The 16958-nt window shown below is 37.7% G+C and overlaps 1 protein-coding gene across 1 annotated transcript; it reads left to right on the top strand.

Moving 5' to 3' along the window:
* The first annotated feature begins 2700 nt into the window (after window positions 1-2700).
* On the top strand, window positions 2701-15020 carry Ambn (ameloblastin). The gene is made up of 11 exons (XM_051198427.1): window positions 2701-2715; window positions 3534-3602; window positions 6039-6104; window positions 7417-7464; window positions 8131-8241; window positions 9582-9824; window positions 10841-10879; window positions 11120-11179; window positions 11278-11322; window positions 11695-11739; window positions 14408-15020. Exons 1-11 carry the CDS (start codon window positions 2701-2703, stop codon window positions 14942-14944), a joined length of 1278 nt encoding a protein of 425 aa, XP_051054384.1. The 3' UTR covers window positions 14945-15020.
* The last annotated feature ends 1938 nt before the right edge of the window (window positions 15021-16958 follow it).

The following is a 16958-nucleotide window of genomic DNA, read 5'->3' as shown; positions in this document are numbered from 1 at the left end:
CTCTCAGAAATCCACTGCCTCTGCCTCCCAAGTGTTGGGATTAAAGGTGTGCAGCTCTCTCAACTCTCATAGTGTGTGTGTGTGTGTGTGTGTGTGTGTGTGTGTGTGTGTGTGTGTGGTGTCCACATGCACATGGGTGTGGAGCCATCCACAGAATCATGGGTAACCTACAATCCCACAGAAAAATGACTTCCTCCTCACAGCTGCCCACACTCTCAATAGCTCCTGAGATGGAGCGAATTTCCCATGAGCCACTCTCCATCCATGTGGAAAATTTGACCACTGGATCTGTGCAATGAACCAAAGCCACTGTGAGTATATGAGTATCACAGCACTGTTGTATACGGAAAGCAATATTTTCAGCATTCCTCCACATCTTCTGCCTCTCCCATTCTTTCTACCACTTCTTTCTTGATATTCCCTGGCAGGTCATGGAGGTTGATATAACCTCATTCAGTGCTGAGCACTCACAGTTACTTATTCTTAGCATTTATTCTTAGCAGTGTAAGATTCTGCACTAACTACTACAGAAATAAACAGCCCTGGCAAAGGTTAAGATAGCCCATACCTACAGGTATACACATAAATATTTCAAAGGCAGTTTGACAGCAGGACAATTTAGAAAAAATAGCAATAGTAGGATCCCTTCTAGGGCCTGTGGCCTCCAAAGTCACAGACTTTTGACTAGGTTTACAGACCTAGTCATTGCCTCCTATTAACAAGGCTTAAAGTACAGTCTTAAGAAGTTAGTTGTCCCAGGTCCAGGTCACTGTCCTACTGCAAGGGAGACACTGGCCCAGCCCTCAGCACAGGTCAGACTGAACCTTCGCAGATTCTATTGGGCATATTTTCTTTTTAGGATGAAGGACAATTCTCCCCATTTTTGAGCCATTCTTTTGTCAATTCTACAAAACTGGATGTAAATTTATAAATATTTTTAAAAGATACAGTTTTGTAAACATTTAATATTCTGCTAATTTGATTTGGAATTGTAAATGTCAAGTATTCTGTTTTGGGGTTCTTATGTTTTATTATACTTTGTTAAAAAGGAAAAATGTACATTTTTAGACTGTTTTATGAGTAAATTTAATGTACAGAAAATAAAAAAAAATTTTTAAAAAGTTGATTGTCCCACCACAGTCATGCCACTATTGCAGCAGCAAAAACATCTTGCCTGGAAAGTCAGTGTTGTAGTATGTAGGGTCCAGTGCTAGTTAAGATCACTAGTGTCTTTTCCATTTAGAGGTCTTAATACCACTTTTTTAGCACCAGGAAAACTAAACAACAGAGAAGAAGATTCCTGATCAGCCTAAGTTTGACCTCTCTGTGTCCTACAACTGAAATATATGGTGATCTTCAGCAATGGGATCTTACTATCTATTTATGATAGACAACTAAGAGTAATGGTAATAGCTTACAATGTTTGCAGCACTCTGGAGCCTCTCTTACTAGTAACTCGTAGGGAGGTAATCCATACCAAGTACTGAGGTTTTCACTAAACTACCCATGAGTTTGGGGAGCAGTATTGAGCTTCTTAAATAACATTATTTGAAGATATTAGGTCTGCAGTTGGGTATGAAGGTGTCTTTCTCCCAAAATACCAGCTTCCTCAATGTTCCCTATAATTGGCACAATCTCTACTTTCCTAAAGTGTATACTGAGTCATCCCTTCTTCAGAAAGTAGTCTCAGATGGTTATCCCATCTATAAAATCATACCTTTGGAAAGACTAGCAGGGCAGAAAAAAATTAAGCATCTGGTTCTCTGTCTATATCCATACCATCCTTATCAGCTCATGGAGAAAAACCTATTCATGTTGATGTTTACCACCCAAAGACAACAACCTAATCTTGTTTGATACTGAGCAGCAAGTACTAACTGCCTAAAAAGTAGAGGAGAGTTGACTTTAGATTTGTTTGGTTCCAGTGAAATCTTTGAAATTTTCTTCCTCTCCCCAAAAATATGCACCAAGGACGTTTTTGCAATTCTTGCAGAGAGACAACTTAAATTTCTTTTTTTTTTTTAATGGTTATCTCGAGTCAATTATCCTCAGATAAAACTACCTAGGAAATTCTGAGAGGAAAAAAAATAATCACAAAATTTTCAGTATGTAGCTATCGTTTTCATCTTCCCTTTCAAACCCTAAAAGGTATTTCAGTGTTTCACTCTAGGATATTTGTGTTGGTGGGGTGGGGTGGAGACATTACTTTTACCATAATAAACATGAGGGTCAAAAAAAAAAAACCTTAAGAATGCAAGCATTAGGTCACTAGCTTTATCTACAGAGAAACACTTCCATAAAACAGATAATGGTTTGTTTTCTACCTATTTTACATATATTTCCCCAAGCTCACCAAAATGATTGTCTTCAAAGCCTGTGTCCATTATCCCCTCACTGTCTTCCCTGCAATCGAGTTCTCTGAATAAATACAGGGGCTGAGTTACAATTTAAAATAATGAGACCCTACAGGCCCAATGTCCTCACATGCAATAAAAGGGTGTGGGCTAATTGCAGGAGCACAATTTTTTTCCTACACTTGCTTCACTTTGATTGGTGGATTGGTGCTTTAAATAAAGGTTTCTGATCTTTCCAGAATGAGAGACACAGAGAGAGCCCCAGGCACTGTCCAGAAAAAAAAAATTTAATCTACTTTTCTTAGAACTATTTTGATTGGCATCATCAGGCTTGTGAGCACAGTGAATGTCAGCATCTAAGGTAAACAGATTTTATCATTTCCTTATGTTTGCTGTAAATTCTCTTTTCCTATCTCCAGATAACCTTCACAAAGAAAATTTATCTTCATTTATGACAAGATGCTGAATAACAGCCTATTTCAATCATTAGAATGCTCCAGAAAATATAATTCAGCTAAGAAAATAAACTTATTTGTACAACGTTCTAAAGATGTTAGTGACTGTTAGTGATGGTGCCTAATATATATAAGTGTGGAGGATGAGCACATGTGCATTCATGCCAAAGTAAAGGGCCTTTTGGACTTGAAAGACACATCTTAAAGGAAAGGAGATTATTTTTCCTTCACTTCCTTCCTCATTTTTAGGAAGACAAATCACTAATATCAAGGGAAATAAATATATTCAACTTTAACTTGAAAGCTCTAAGTTTTGAGATGGTTCTGTCTTATAACCCATTACAGATTACAATTTAAATGCATTCAAATTTTATCTGAGTTTAAACAAAGAATAAAATTCTGTGAATGGTGGTTGTTAGACCTGTTTTACGAAGCAAAGCATAGCATTTAAATAATATTCCTGGAGGTTGTTCTTAAATGTCTATTTAAATTATAACTTCATAAAAATAAATGCTCAGATATGTATTTTAACTGATCATCATTTCATCCTAGGAGCCACTTGTTTAGCAACATTTTGCTTTTGTTGATTTTGTTATTGCTGCTGTTGATTATTTGCTTGCTTGCTTTTTACCTGATTGGAAGAGACACTCGCTCTAGAAATGTACTTTGACCAATGTGAATGCCATTCTGCCTGATGTAATTTTCCAACCTAACTGTGTTTTAGATTCCACTTTTCAAAATGAAGGGCCTGATCCTGTTCCTGTCCCTAGTGAAAATGGGCCTGGCAGTGCCGGTAAGTCCATCCCAGGGTTTCTATCAGGCTCCTGAGTCACACTAAAGCAACCCTGAGGAGACTGTCTGAGAGTCCAGGCACTGAATCACTTGATTTAATACAGTTGTAGCTCCCAGTGAATCCAAAGTTGCAGTGACCAGACATCAGCCTTATCATCTAAAAGTAATAAGGCAAATACAATTTTTCTAATTCAAACAACAGTTTAGAATTTTCCAAAGACAACTTTCTATGTGTCATTTAACTCTTTTAAAAGCTTGAAGACTAAAGTGCCATAGTTCTCATTATTTTATTATCAATTCCTTGCTATCATTATAAAATTGAAATGAAAAGAAAACATCTCTAAGGGGGGGAACGTATGTCTCTTTATATTAGTAACATTACATAGTTATAAAACTAAAGCATGAAGTTCCAATTAAAGCTAGAAATTAGCTGTTCTACCACCCAACAGAAATTTTTAAATGAAAGAAAAGTTGAGAGGGGCTACCTAACCTGCCTTTGCATAATAACTGAGACTAGGTCCTCTTCAACCATCGATCATCAATCTAAAACAGTGGTATTCTTTGAAAATACAGTGATGCACACCTGACTAATTCAGGGTCACACTGAGGAATGGGGAAATTACTTGTTTATCATCCGATCAGATGTTTCTGCTTTTAATTCCTCCATGGGAAATGTATCTCTAATAAATGTCTATTACATGTACCTCTATACATGTCTATTTATATCCATTTAAATAATGTTCTTCTTTAACGCATGGCATGAATCAGGTATAAGCAAACTACTTTGTTCTGTAATTAGCACTCTCCAAAATGTGGAATTAGAACACTTACCCATAAGGTGAACATGGTTCTGTTCTCAAAATACCCCCAAATTTTGAACATCCTCCTTGTACTCACACTGGTATACACACAAGCACACAGGCACACACAATCACTCTCCTTGTCTACACAGATCACATGTTTCTCTACCAAAAGTGTTTACTACACATTTTAGTGGCTTTTCTTCAGCATATAGCCAAAATGAATTTTTGGAAAATTTTGTATGATGAGTCAGAAAGTAGGGTCTTACTTATATGAAAAAGTAAAGAATAAAAAAGTTCAGGATGGAATTCCTTAGCCTCTTATTCCTGAAGGACATGGATCCCAGTGTTCCATACTTGTGGGGTGGAAATAAAGACAGACAGAGGTATTTGTAGTATAGATGAAAGAAAGAAAGACTTTCAATGTCAACACTAGGTAAATAAGAATATCCATAAAATCAAAGGTTCTCAAAGTCAAATTTTCTGGTAGGTAAGATAGCACGTAATTGACCCAGCACATGGGAAGTTGGGAATATTGTGAATTAGAAGCAAGCCTTGGCTACATAACAAGTTCAAGGCCAGCCTGAGATAAATACTAAAACCCTGTCTAAAATAAATGAGCAAATAATTTTAAAAAACTTTAAATTTAAAAATATAATTTCTCTAATTCTATTCTTCCAATCTCTACCCACCCTTGGACACCGGTATGTGTGTTTATTAACATATAAAAAACTAAAACTGCTTAGAAAGAGAAGTATTTTATATTTTTGAAAAGCTACTTACAAATATATGCATGCTTTACAATAGCATAGTACTTAGTACTAGAATACTTTCTATTTGCAGAAAAGTATCCATTGCATAATCTAAAAAATAAAGACATAATGTTACTTTTATTATATGAATGTGTGTGTGTGTGTGTGTGTGTGTGTGTGTGTGTGTGTGTGTGCGCGCACGCGCGCATGAATGCAGGTGCATGAGGAGGTCAGAGACCTCAAATCTCCTGGAGCTACTAGCATTACAGATGGTTGTGAGCCACCTGACATGGGTGCTGGAAACCAAACCTGGGTTTTGTGGAAAAACAACAGATGTTCTTAACTACTGAGCCATATGTCCAGCCCATGATCTAAATATTTAAACACAGATCCATGAGCTTATACCCAGAATAATTTCTAAATAATGGCACAGAGGCCTTTTAAATGGGAGGCAAGATAGATCTGCACATGACTTTTCTCAATACATAACCTCATACCATATTCCATAAACCAAAAGCATAGACATTTATAAGAAGCACAAGAAAATTCAGCTCATATGTCTCCTTTGCTTTTACATGTGATCATATTTAAGACTATAAAGTACACTTGTCTCCATTATTTTATTTCTCATTGTAAATCAGTTTCCTTTTAAAGCAACATAGTATTAAGATGAACACAAAAAAAAGATATAGGAACAAAATTACTAAATATAACAATTCCTCCAAGTGACTTGAATTCTGTCTGAAAAACTAAGTCATCTGAGTACTAAACCAATATGGAAGCCTCTCCATGAGACATTCCATTCAGCAGTGACCTCCTACTTCAAACATACATTTAGAGAACTTTCTCAACAAAGGATTCAAGATCATTCATATTTCTATTTAGGCATTTCCTCAACAACCTGGGGCTCAAGGCATGGCACCTCCTGGCATGGCTAGTTTGAGTCTTGAGGTATGTATCATTAGAGTCCATATATTTTTTTTCTATACTAGCATGTCCCTTATTGTAGATAGATATGATGTATTGTTTCACACTCTTCCTATTCTTTGTCATCCTGAGCAATTCTAAAAATGTTAATACTACTCATTACAATTTTCTCTAATGAATTCTACTCCAGTTTTAAACTCTGAGATATCTTAAGTTTTAAGACATTTGTATGTGAATCAAAGTAAAAACTGATGATTAATGCTTGTATATGTATATTAACTATTGTACCTGCTGAAACACATTATTCTGTAGTTGAAAACAGTTTACATTTAGTTCTGCTGTTTATAGCTTAGATGATAAAGCTCTCTTGTCGCAAACATATTTGCACAAAGTTTAGCTGTGAAAAGATCCTATCAGCAGCATTAACATTAATATATATTCTGTTCAGAAAACTACAGTAAGATAGATTTTATAATGAAGAAGCTAACAGAAAGTTCTCATGATACTATAGTTATCACAATTTTTCACAGGTTTAATTGTATCATCTGAGAGTAATCAGTACATAAATGGACCAGATAGTTATTTCACATGGAAAGCCAATTTCACTGGGTTTTTACCGAATTTTTTAGCTCAAATTCAATACAAGCAACATTGTTCTTTTCCCATTTAAAAGGTGAATCTAGGCCAGGTACGGTAGCGCTGATCTGTCATCCTAACATACAGGGAGACTGAGGCGAGAAGGATCATGAGTTAGAGACAAACCTGGGCTCTATAGGAAGATCCAGTCTCAGAGAAAAAAGAAATTTACACTCTATAGAACAATGATGTTCTTGGAAATCTACCTAGACACTTCTTACAGTGTATAATATCTATTATATTGATTTGGGGGTGATGGGAGAAAAAAAAGAGGTGAGAGTTTATTTGTATTGTCTGTTTTTCCAAATTCCTTTTCAGGCTGATTTTGTAAACTATATAAACTAAAGTAATTTAAATGAGTGAAAAGGAGAAAGTGATAAAGCAATACTCTCACAAATGTCCTTGTATTGTATGAGCTATTTTCCTATATTTCAATGTAACACTCAAATAACTAGTATTTTCCCATTTAATTAATGGCAAAAACCAAGCTCACTGTTTTCACAGACTGACCATGTCAACAGCAAAGCTATACATTCTACACTTCTTTCTTTTAGTGATAATTTGGGCCTATTTTAGCTTTATTCAAGTTGACCTACCCCAAGTTTTGTATTGATGATGTTAAATGTCATGAGAAACCAATTGTGTCAAATGAACATCTAACATATGTTAGAACACTAACCTACTTTTTGTTTATATATAGACAATGAGACAGTTGGGAAGCTTGCAGGGACTGAACGCACTTTCTCAGGTAACTATTGGAGATAAAAGAGAGCTTCATAAAAACTTTATTTTCAAATATGCATTTTGAGCATTCATGGTTAGTGGCTATGATAGCAACAGCACAGTAATTTATAACATTTGTTTATTAACTGGCAATACTTAGACATTAAGAGAAGAAATGACTAAATGATTAAAAAGACTAAAACAAAATAAAATGTGATAGCCAAGCGTGGGCCTCACTCCTATAACCCCAGTGGTGGGAGACTGCGGGAGGAAGAATGCTGTGAGTTCAGAGCCAGCCTAGGCTACATAGTCAGTCTAAAAAACAAATTATAGTAATAATGATATGTGGTGACAAAAGAAAGTAAAAACAATATATCCAGCACCAAGAAGACTAAAGCAGAAAAATTGCAAGACCAATCTCAGGGCATGGTTTAGTATAATCCTGTCTCAAAACACCATCAAAATACATGCACTGAATTTCCTTAAGTAAGGAAAAGCCCTTTATTCGCTAATAATTTTGTTTAAAGTCCCAAACACAAATCCCCAATCACTACACTACATCTCAACCAAGATTAAGGCATATTGTGACTTGGGAAAATTGATTTATCTATTTTAGATCACGTAGCATCACTTTTCTCGTGTTCCTCTCTCCTAACACTGAAGTGTATATGTGCTTTCTTCCTCTCATCAGTACTCTAGACTCGGTTTTGGGAAAGCACTTAATACATTATGGCTGCATGGTCTCCTCCCACCACATAACTCCTTCCCATGGATAAGACCGAGGGAACATGAAACCCAACAGGTAAGCTAACTGCATCCATGTGTTCAAACTCCATGCTTTAAGACCTTTTTCCTACTTTTCTTCTTGAAATTGATACCTAATAGCTAATACAAATCAGTAATTAGCAAAAAAAAAAAAATTCCCCTAGTACCAAATAAATCAACTTCTATAACTACTGTTACTCAGGGAAATTTTCAATTTTAAAACAAGTTTGCATTTTTATTTCAAATAGCCTCTGAAATAGGAGATCTACAGCAAATATATGAGCAATAACAATAAACAATCTCAGGAATGAAAACAGACTATAAGCTGGATTATTTTCATCTTAATGAAAATTTCCTAAATAATTACCTAAAGACTATTTTCAATGACAATAAGCATTGTGACTGCCAACACAATGAGAGAAACAGATAAATATGTCAATCTGTCAAGTGTTACTTACTGGGTTCCTAATAAGCATGTTGTCCAAACTGTGCTTGGGGGGTAAAAAATAAGAATATTTTAGATGGCTCAATGACTTGTGAAACTTCAAGTCTGATAGGACATAGTTCAAGGCATGCATTGAGAGGTAGAGTAGTAACTGCTATAGGATCTGACACATGGGCAATGGTTGAAGACAAAAAGCAGGGCCAAGTTAGTAAGAGACTTCCATACCAGTTCTAGGAGTATGAAGCTAACCTACAAATAATATGTGGCCAATCACAAGTAATTTCTAAAAACATACAAAACATCACATGGCAGTTCTACAGATACTTTTAGTTATACCTAGACTTCTATAACAGCATTGTCTACAAGGCCATACTGATCATACAAATTATATTATTACTGGTCATTTCTTCACTTGATTATTTACAAAGCATACTTATGATAAAACATTTAGTTAAGAATTTTAATTGCCCTTTTATTAAATCACAAACTATAAAAGTATTCATTATACACTGAGCACTTATTAGTAGCAATATCAATATGTTAAATATGGGGGCACATAAAGATAAATAAGATATTGTTCTCTGTCAATTGACTTGGGGAAAAGTTTGTGACAAATTCTTATAATCTAGTGAGAAAATGATGAAAAATAAAAAGATATACAGGTAGTGGTGGTTACAGAATGAGTCATTCTACCAGAAAGTTCAAACATAGATTTCTGCGCCCCAAGAAACAATGGCCCCAACAAACATGGAGGGGTAAGTACATTTAAAACTTTCTTGAGTGTATTGCCTCCACCTTCTGTGTGAGCTCTGTTTCAAGACTACTTACTCCCTTCCAAACAGCAAGCATCCACGCACTTTGCTGTAGAAATTCTAGGCGCCACGGTTCAATGAACCACCTCTTCCTGACACTCTTTTCAAATTTCTCTACAGTATGAATATTCTTTGCCTGTGCATCCCCCACCTCTCCCATCACAGCCATCCCTGCAGCCTCACCAGCCAGGACTGAAACCCTTCCTCCAGCCCACTGATGCAACTGGTGTCCAGGTCACACCCCAGAAGCCAGGGCCTCAACCTCCAATGCACCCTGGACAGCTGCCCTTGCAGGAAGGAGAACTGACGGCAGCAGATGACCAGCCACAGGTGGTGCCATCAGAGAATCCTCCAACACCTGAGGTAATTCTTCGACTTTGCCATCAGATCAGGGTCACCCACTAACACCATGAAAGAAAAACTAACTGATGGGACAATTTAAATAATCTTGTCTCTTGAGCCTAATATACACTAATATTCTTTCATAAGACATAAATATTCATCTCTATTTTTGCCATCAGAGATAGCACAAATTCTAAAAGATCTACATCTCTAAACGTATCTTGAGGGACCCTTCCCTTGGGAATAAGACAGTTCAGAGAATCCCAGGCTCATTAACTTGGGTTTTTTAGTGTTGGTAATACTTAGCACAGTGATTGCTTCCTCTGCATAACAAGTACAATATTGGACTCTTATCTCCCTACAGATAAAATACAGCTATGCAAAATTACCTTGTAATGATGTAAAGAAAAGAGCAATGAACAGAAAAAGAGAGATTCCATGCAACTACCAATAAATATTATGTAGCAGGCATTTAATAGTCCGTCCTATCACCCTGACTACAATCCTATAAAGATAAACATTATGAACCTTTTTAAACCTAAGAAGATGCAGGGCTTGGAGCATGCCTTTAATCCCAGCACTCCAGAGGCATAGGCAAGAAGATCTCTAAGTTAAAGACTGCAAGTTCCTGGGTAGCCAGGGCTACACAAGAAACCCTATCTCAAAAATAAATAAACAAACAAACAAACAAGCAAACCTAAGAAAACACACTTTAAGAGGCTACAAAATTCTCCAAGGATTACACTAAAACTAAGTGGCAGTGGTAGACTTCAAACCACTCAAGTATGTGCCAGTTCCAAAACTCATTACCATTTACTCTGTAATGTATAGCAAATCTGTAAAGGACATGTTCCATCTCCCTACAGGTTCACTTGAGTCATGTCAGTAAATGGCAACTTTAAAGACATAGGTTATCCCAAGACTTAAAGAGAGTAAAACATATAAACATTTTAAACTGCTTTATTATAATTATTAACAAAATAAGTGAGTACTATGTCTGTTTTGACTGATAGTTTCAATGTTCCTTTATGATACAGGTCCCACTAATGGATTTTGCTGATCCACAGTTTCCAGCAGTAAGTACAGATGTTTTCTTGGAGAAAAAGTATCTCTATATTTTTAAAAAGTCTGAATGAATTGTCTTATTTTCTTATTTACCTATAGGTGTGGAGTATTTCTGAGTTTCTTTTTCTTAACTATTAAGTACTAATATTTCATACTAACCAATTGAAAAATATGTTCCTAGTGCTCTTAGAAGTACTGCAGTGGATATGTGCCTGTGTTGACTGACGCCTCTGCTCTCTGCCCTGCTACAGGTGTTCCAGATAGCCCATTCTGTGTCTCGGGGGCCAATGGCACACAATAAAGCACCAGCTGTAAGTCTGTTTTCTCCTCCCACTTCTGTGTTTGAAACTTACTTAAAAGATCTCTCTTGGGAAGATTCACTTTTTCATAACTATTTTGTTCTGCTTAGTTTTACCCAGGAATGTTTTACATGTCTTATGGAGCAAACCAATTGGTAAGTCCATATTCTGTAAAAAAGCATCAATTAGACATCATCTTCAAGGCTAAAAAATCTGTACCTAACACAAGATATTCCAAATAAATATTCCCTAAATACCTACATTTACCATTTAAACAGTAATTTGACACACTTTTTTATTTGTATAATAGAGACACACAATTGCATTAAAGAAAAAGTTAATTTTAAAATCTGTCAAATTGGCTCTATCTACTCAGTAATGACTCACCTCTCTATTCTGCTTCTGGACACAGCACTCCTAAGTCTTAAGGGAAATACAAAGTGGTTTTTTTTACTTTGTCTTGAGTATCTAAGAAAGTCACAGGGGCTGCCAGTTCATAAAGCGATGCTCTGTTTCTTTTTTAACAGAATGCTCCTGCCAGAGTTGGCTTCATGAGTTCAGAAGAAATGCCTGTGAGTATTACCTTCTAACTCTTCTTAAAACAATGGTGAAGGGGAACAGCTACAGATTACCACCTACAGGTGGCAGTGATGTAAAAGCACCCGTAGGATCATTAGACTTGGATTATTCTGTTCCAAAAGCAGTACCAAAAGATTTAAAAACATTTCAGAGCTAAGAATGGCAATGATAGACTCCCAACACTCGGGACATGGAGGCAGGAAGATCCAAAGTTCAAGGCCAGCCTTGACTCCATGAGTCAAGAAAAATTCACATTTTCTAGTCATTTGTTCCTGAATGATGGTCATTTTTGAGCCTACAGTTTTGTCCCACTCCTTGTATGTGAGCAGAAGAGTCACCTCTCCTCAAAGGGAGGTTAGCACAATAAATTGCAAAACCTTCAAATTTTTAAAAGATACGAAGTTCATACAGACATCCCGTGCATTTTAGGACTATTTAATTTCCCCAGAAAATAAGTTCAAAAGTAACCCAAAGAAATTCAGCCCACAAAAGAACAAAAAGGGAAAAGCTGAATTTAAGTTTTGATTATTATAAATTTATTAGGCCAAAATATATTACTTTAAGTCAATGAGAGCCTACTGTTTGCTATTGTTAATGCGTGTTAAAATTTTCAGATTTGAAATCAATACACTCAAATAATTTGACCTATTCTCTCAAAAGTGTCTACTGGCTACATCTGTTAGGGTGCAAAATGAAACTATAATCATATCAAGTTAAGAAGTCATTGCCAATGGCATAGCCTACCAAATTAATAAATGTGCACACGTTACCACTAAAGAAGACTGCCATCTCACCATTTGTTAGTGCTTTCTGTGTGCCAGACTCTAATGAGTTGGAAGACAGGTATCATGCAAACAATGTCAAATTCATGGGATAAGAATAATGACCTTATTAGAAGGAAAACAAGACAGCCCAGCCCGGGGGTTCACAGTGCCAGCTCTAGATGAGATGACATGAAAGCCAAGAAAAGTGGGAGGAAAGATTATTTTATTTACATACTACCAACACAATTAGCTGAAATTAAACATCTAAGATTAATGCTAATTGCCATCTTATTAAGTGAATCTAGTTATATTTTGTCTCATTCTCAAAAGAGTTTGTGATTGTTTATGAAAAACACATTATATATAATGGGAAAAATTAAAGGTGAGATTTCAGATGAGTCAAAACAGTGAAGAAATCACACAGCTCTGCTCAAATATAAATAGTCCTCGATTTTGGTTCCCATAGTCATGGCAGCAAAAGAAACATGTTAAGTTCTAGAATTCATTATGTCCACAAAGAAAATGTTTCCTCCAGGGGATGCAATCTTTTTCTTATACTTTGTTTTTAAAAATCTAAGGAAAAGAGAAGGAAGGGGCAGAACAGGAGGAGAGGAAGGGAAGGGAGAGAGTGGGGAGGGAGAGGAAGGAGGGAAAAAGAGGTGGAGGGACAGGGGAAGACAGGGAGGGGAAAGAGAGAGAGGACAAAGGGAGGGAGTGGAGATGAGGGAGGGAGAGGAGGAGAAGACCAAGGAGAAGGAGAAAGGGGAGGGGGGAGACACAGATGAGGGTGAGGAGAGGCAGAGAAGAGGGGAAGGAGAGGGGAAGGAAAGGGTCTGAGAGGGAGAAGAGGAGAGGAGGGGCAAAGGAGGAAGAGGAGGGGAGAGGGAGGGAGAGAGAAGGGATCCTGAAGGGGAAGAGTTAAACTCACACATAGAACCCAACTCCTCATACTGTGTCATCTTGCTCAGCCTTAATACGTGTGGAGGTGCTTAATCTTATTGAAACTTGATAGGCCATGTTTTGTTGCTAGTCATGGGAGACCCACCCTTTCCTAAACAGAAATGGGGAGGTTAGGGGGGAGTGGAGACAGAAGGAGGTGAGGGAGGGTCTGGAAGGAGAGGATCGAGGAGAAACTGTGACCAGGATGTAGAATACATAAATAAATAAAATTATATACATATACACACACATACATACACATACATACATATAGATATAGATATAGATATAGATCTCACACATAGAGCTGTATTTGAAGGATATTGAAAAATGCCATAGGCAAGATCCTCCAGAACTTTCCTCCTCAACCAAGGCAGTTACAGGTCTGATATTTTGTTTTATGATGGTAGAGCCCTTTTCAACTGCTTACTGTTTTCTTTTTTATTATTATTACTACTCTCTCAGACATTACATCCCACCCACAATTTCTACTCCTCCAAGTCCTCACCCTCCCACCTCCCCTCTCCCCCAGAACCACAGCTCCTCCATTTCCTTTAAAAAAAAAAAATGAAAAAGAACAGAGCCTCCCAGGGATGTCCACAGAAGAGTCATAACAAGTTACAGGAAGACTAGGCACAAACCCTCACAGCAAGGCAATGGATGAGCAAATCCAGCAGGAGGAAAAGGAAGAGTTTTGCTTACTGGTTTCTTAATGTTAAGATGGCAGAGTCTCTACCTGCCCTTCCTGGAACTGGCTTTCCCCAACCCAGATAAGTAGAGAATCCTCTCCGATATATTTTAAAGCTAGTTTCTGTAAGAAGTGTGCTTTCACAAAACAGTCAGCCAAATCCCTATTGTTCGGTTAGTGTCTGTGGCTTCTCAGGGAACATACCAGGTATAATTACATGGAATTAGTAACATACAATAATTGTGTCATCGATGGATGTTTATTTTCCAGGGAGGAAGAGGAAATCCCATGGCCTATGGAACTCTGTTCCCAGGATTTGGAGGCTTCAGGCAAACCCTTAGGGGACTGAATCCCAATTCACCCAAGGGTGGAGACTTCACTGTGGAAGTAGATTCTCCTGTATCTGTAACCAAAGGCCCTGAGAAGGGAGAGGGTCCAGAAGGCTCTCCACTGCAAGAGGCTGACCCAGGCAACCGGGAAAACCCAGCTCTCCTTTCACAAATGGCACCTGGTGCCCATGCAGGACTCCTTGCTTTCCCCAATGACCACATTCCCAGCATAGCAAGGGGACCTTCAGGCCAAAAGCAGGGACTCCTCGGGATCACCCCTGCAGCAGCCGACCCACTGATGACTCCTGAATTAGCAGATGTTTATGAAACCTATGGTGCTGATGCCACCACACCCCTGGGTGATGGAGAAGCAACCGTGGATATCACCATGTCCCCAGACACTCAGCAGCCACTGGTGCCAGGAAACAAACTGCACCAGTCCCAGGTGCACAACGCTTGGCGTTTCCAAGAGCCCTGATGACTTTCAGATAGCTGCTACTTTGTGTATGCACAAGCTTTCCAGCTGTGTCCCCATAGCTTACCTTGTTGCTAAAACACTTAACTACCCTTCCACAGTGAAGGTATTAAGAGCACTAAGCATGTATTAATAAATACAAGTGGCTAGAAATAGCGTAGATCCCTTCTTGGCTTCCATTCTTCTTGAAATAAAATGTATCAACTGTCTCCATGATTTAGAAATACTATTAATAATATCAGAGCAAGTCTAAGTCTCAGCACTTGGTGGCCTAGCACTTGACTGTCATAGGCATTATATTACTTCTCTTAGTAGCATGACATCATTATACCCAAGGAATGTGACACTGCTTCTTCCTCTAAGCAAAAGCACTTAGTTTCAGAATCCTAAAGTATTTCACTTAAACTTTATTAAATGGTGATTGGTGGAGAACCCTGACTGCTATTACTGGGTTTCATATATTGGATTTAAAATTCTTATTTGTAGAATATTTTATTTAATCTAGGAAAAGAAAAGGCAATTGGCCTGTTTTAAATAAAGAATTTTCTCACTGAAAATGTCAGGAATTGTATGCTTATTATTTATATGTACTTAAATAGTTAAGAAAAGCATACTCATCCCTTGTTTGCTATCCATTAACTTAATTTACTTTATCCAAAGTTCTCTGAAGATATACATAAGCCCTAGGCACTGTGCAAGGCATCAGCTTTATGGTCCCATCCTTCAAAAATTAGAATGAACACAACTGACAGATAATTATAATACTAACAAAACAGCCAGACTAAGGCAAGCTCAATTATTATACATAAATTATCTCACACTGCTGTAAATAAAAATAAAAATATACTCAGGCCTAGTACTCATTGGCAAAGTTCCATGAAAAGACCGAGCCCTGGGACCATGGAGGAGATGTTTCTGGGGACCAACCAGAGGGCTCAGTAGGTAAGGACACTTACCACCAAGCCTGAGGACCTGAATTTGATACCCAGGGATTCCCACAGTGGAAGAAGAGAAGTGACTCCCAAAAATTGTCCTCAGACTTCCACAAGTGTACCATGGTACATGTGTGCATGTGTGTGCACACACACAAAACCTTGCTGGTTTTTTTTTTTTTTTAATTAGAGAGCACAAAGCTTCTAGTCCAACCTAAGTGGCATCAGAGGAGCAAAGAACCGCTTTCTTAGTAACACGGGTTTGCAGAATGAGGCCTTCAAGAGTCTTATAAAAAAGAGATAACATGGGAAAGTATGATGTAGAAAACAACCCATGCTTGCTTCCAAGGCTAGGTGTGTATTCACCAGAAGAATCTGGTCAAATTACGAAAATGTGACCCCAGTTTTGATCATCAATGAAAATGAACCTCCTGCTCCTCTTTTCCTACTTCTTCTAAGTTTCCCAGCCCAAGTTTTAGACTCTATAAGCATAAAGTCTGCCCCATCCCCTGATGAATGTTTCAGGCTATGATCAAGGAAGAACCTGAGATGTTTCCCACCTAGAACACTTTTGGAAGGCTAAGGAACATGTTACATCAACTTACAGCCCACTCTCTCTTCAGACAGGGCCCTGCTCTCCCAAGCTTTGTAGACTAGAGGTGGGAAAGATGCATAAGGCAAAAACTAAGTTTACCTTCTCAGTGACTGGTAAATGTACAAAGGATGGAGAGAGATTTCCATGGTGGCTGACAGATACTCACTGAGACATACCTTACCACTGTAGACACTGGCTCCAAAAAACCCTGAAAAGACATGTAGTTACATCTGAATTTTATTCTTAACATCATCCCTTAAAATTGGTGAAACACTAGATGTGAATTAATCTCTATGCCTGTGCTTGAGTCCTGTAATCATGCTGCTACCTACATCACAAGGTTAATGTCGGAAATGAGCTAAACACGGGGGTACTGCTGAACCACATCCTTTTCCTCTTTTTCCAACTGGACTGGAGGAGGCAAATCTAGAATTTCCTGGGTCAGTATAGATCATCTCTTTTTACATGCAAAAATAGACAGCCAGGCACA

The sequence above is a fragment of the Phodopus roborovskii genome, unplaced genomic scaffold, assembly GCF_943737965.1.
Source record: "Phodopus roborovskii unplaced genomic scaffold, PHOROB, whole genome shotgun sequence".
NCBI classification, from domain to species: Eukaryota; Metazoa; Chordata; class Mammalia; order Rodentia; family Cricetidae; genus Phodopus; species Phodopus roborovskii.
Note: the sequence above shows the minus strand (reverse complement) of the source record. Positions and strands in the feature narration are given on the sequence as shown.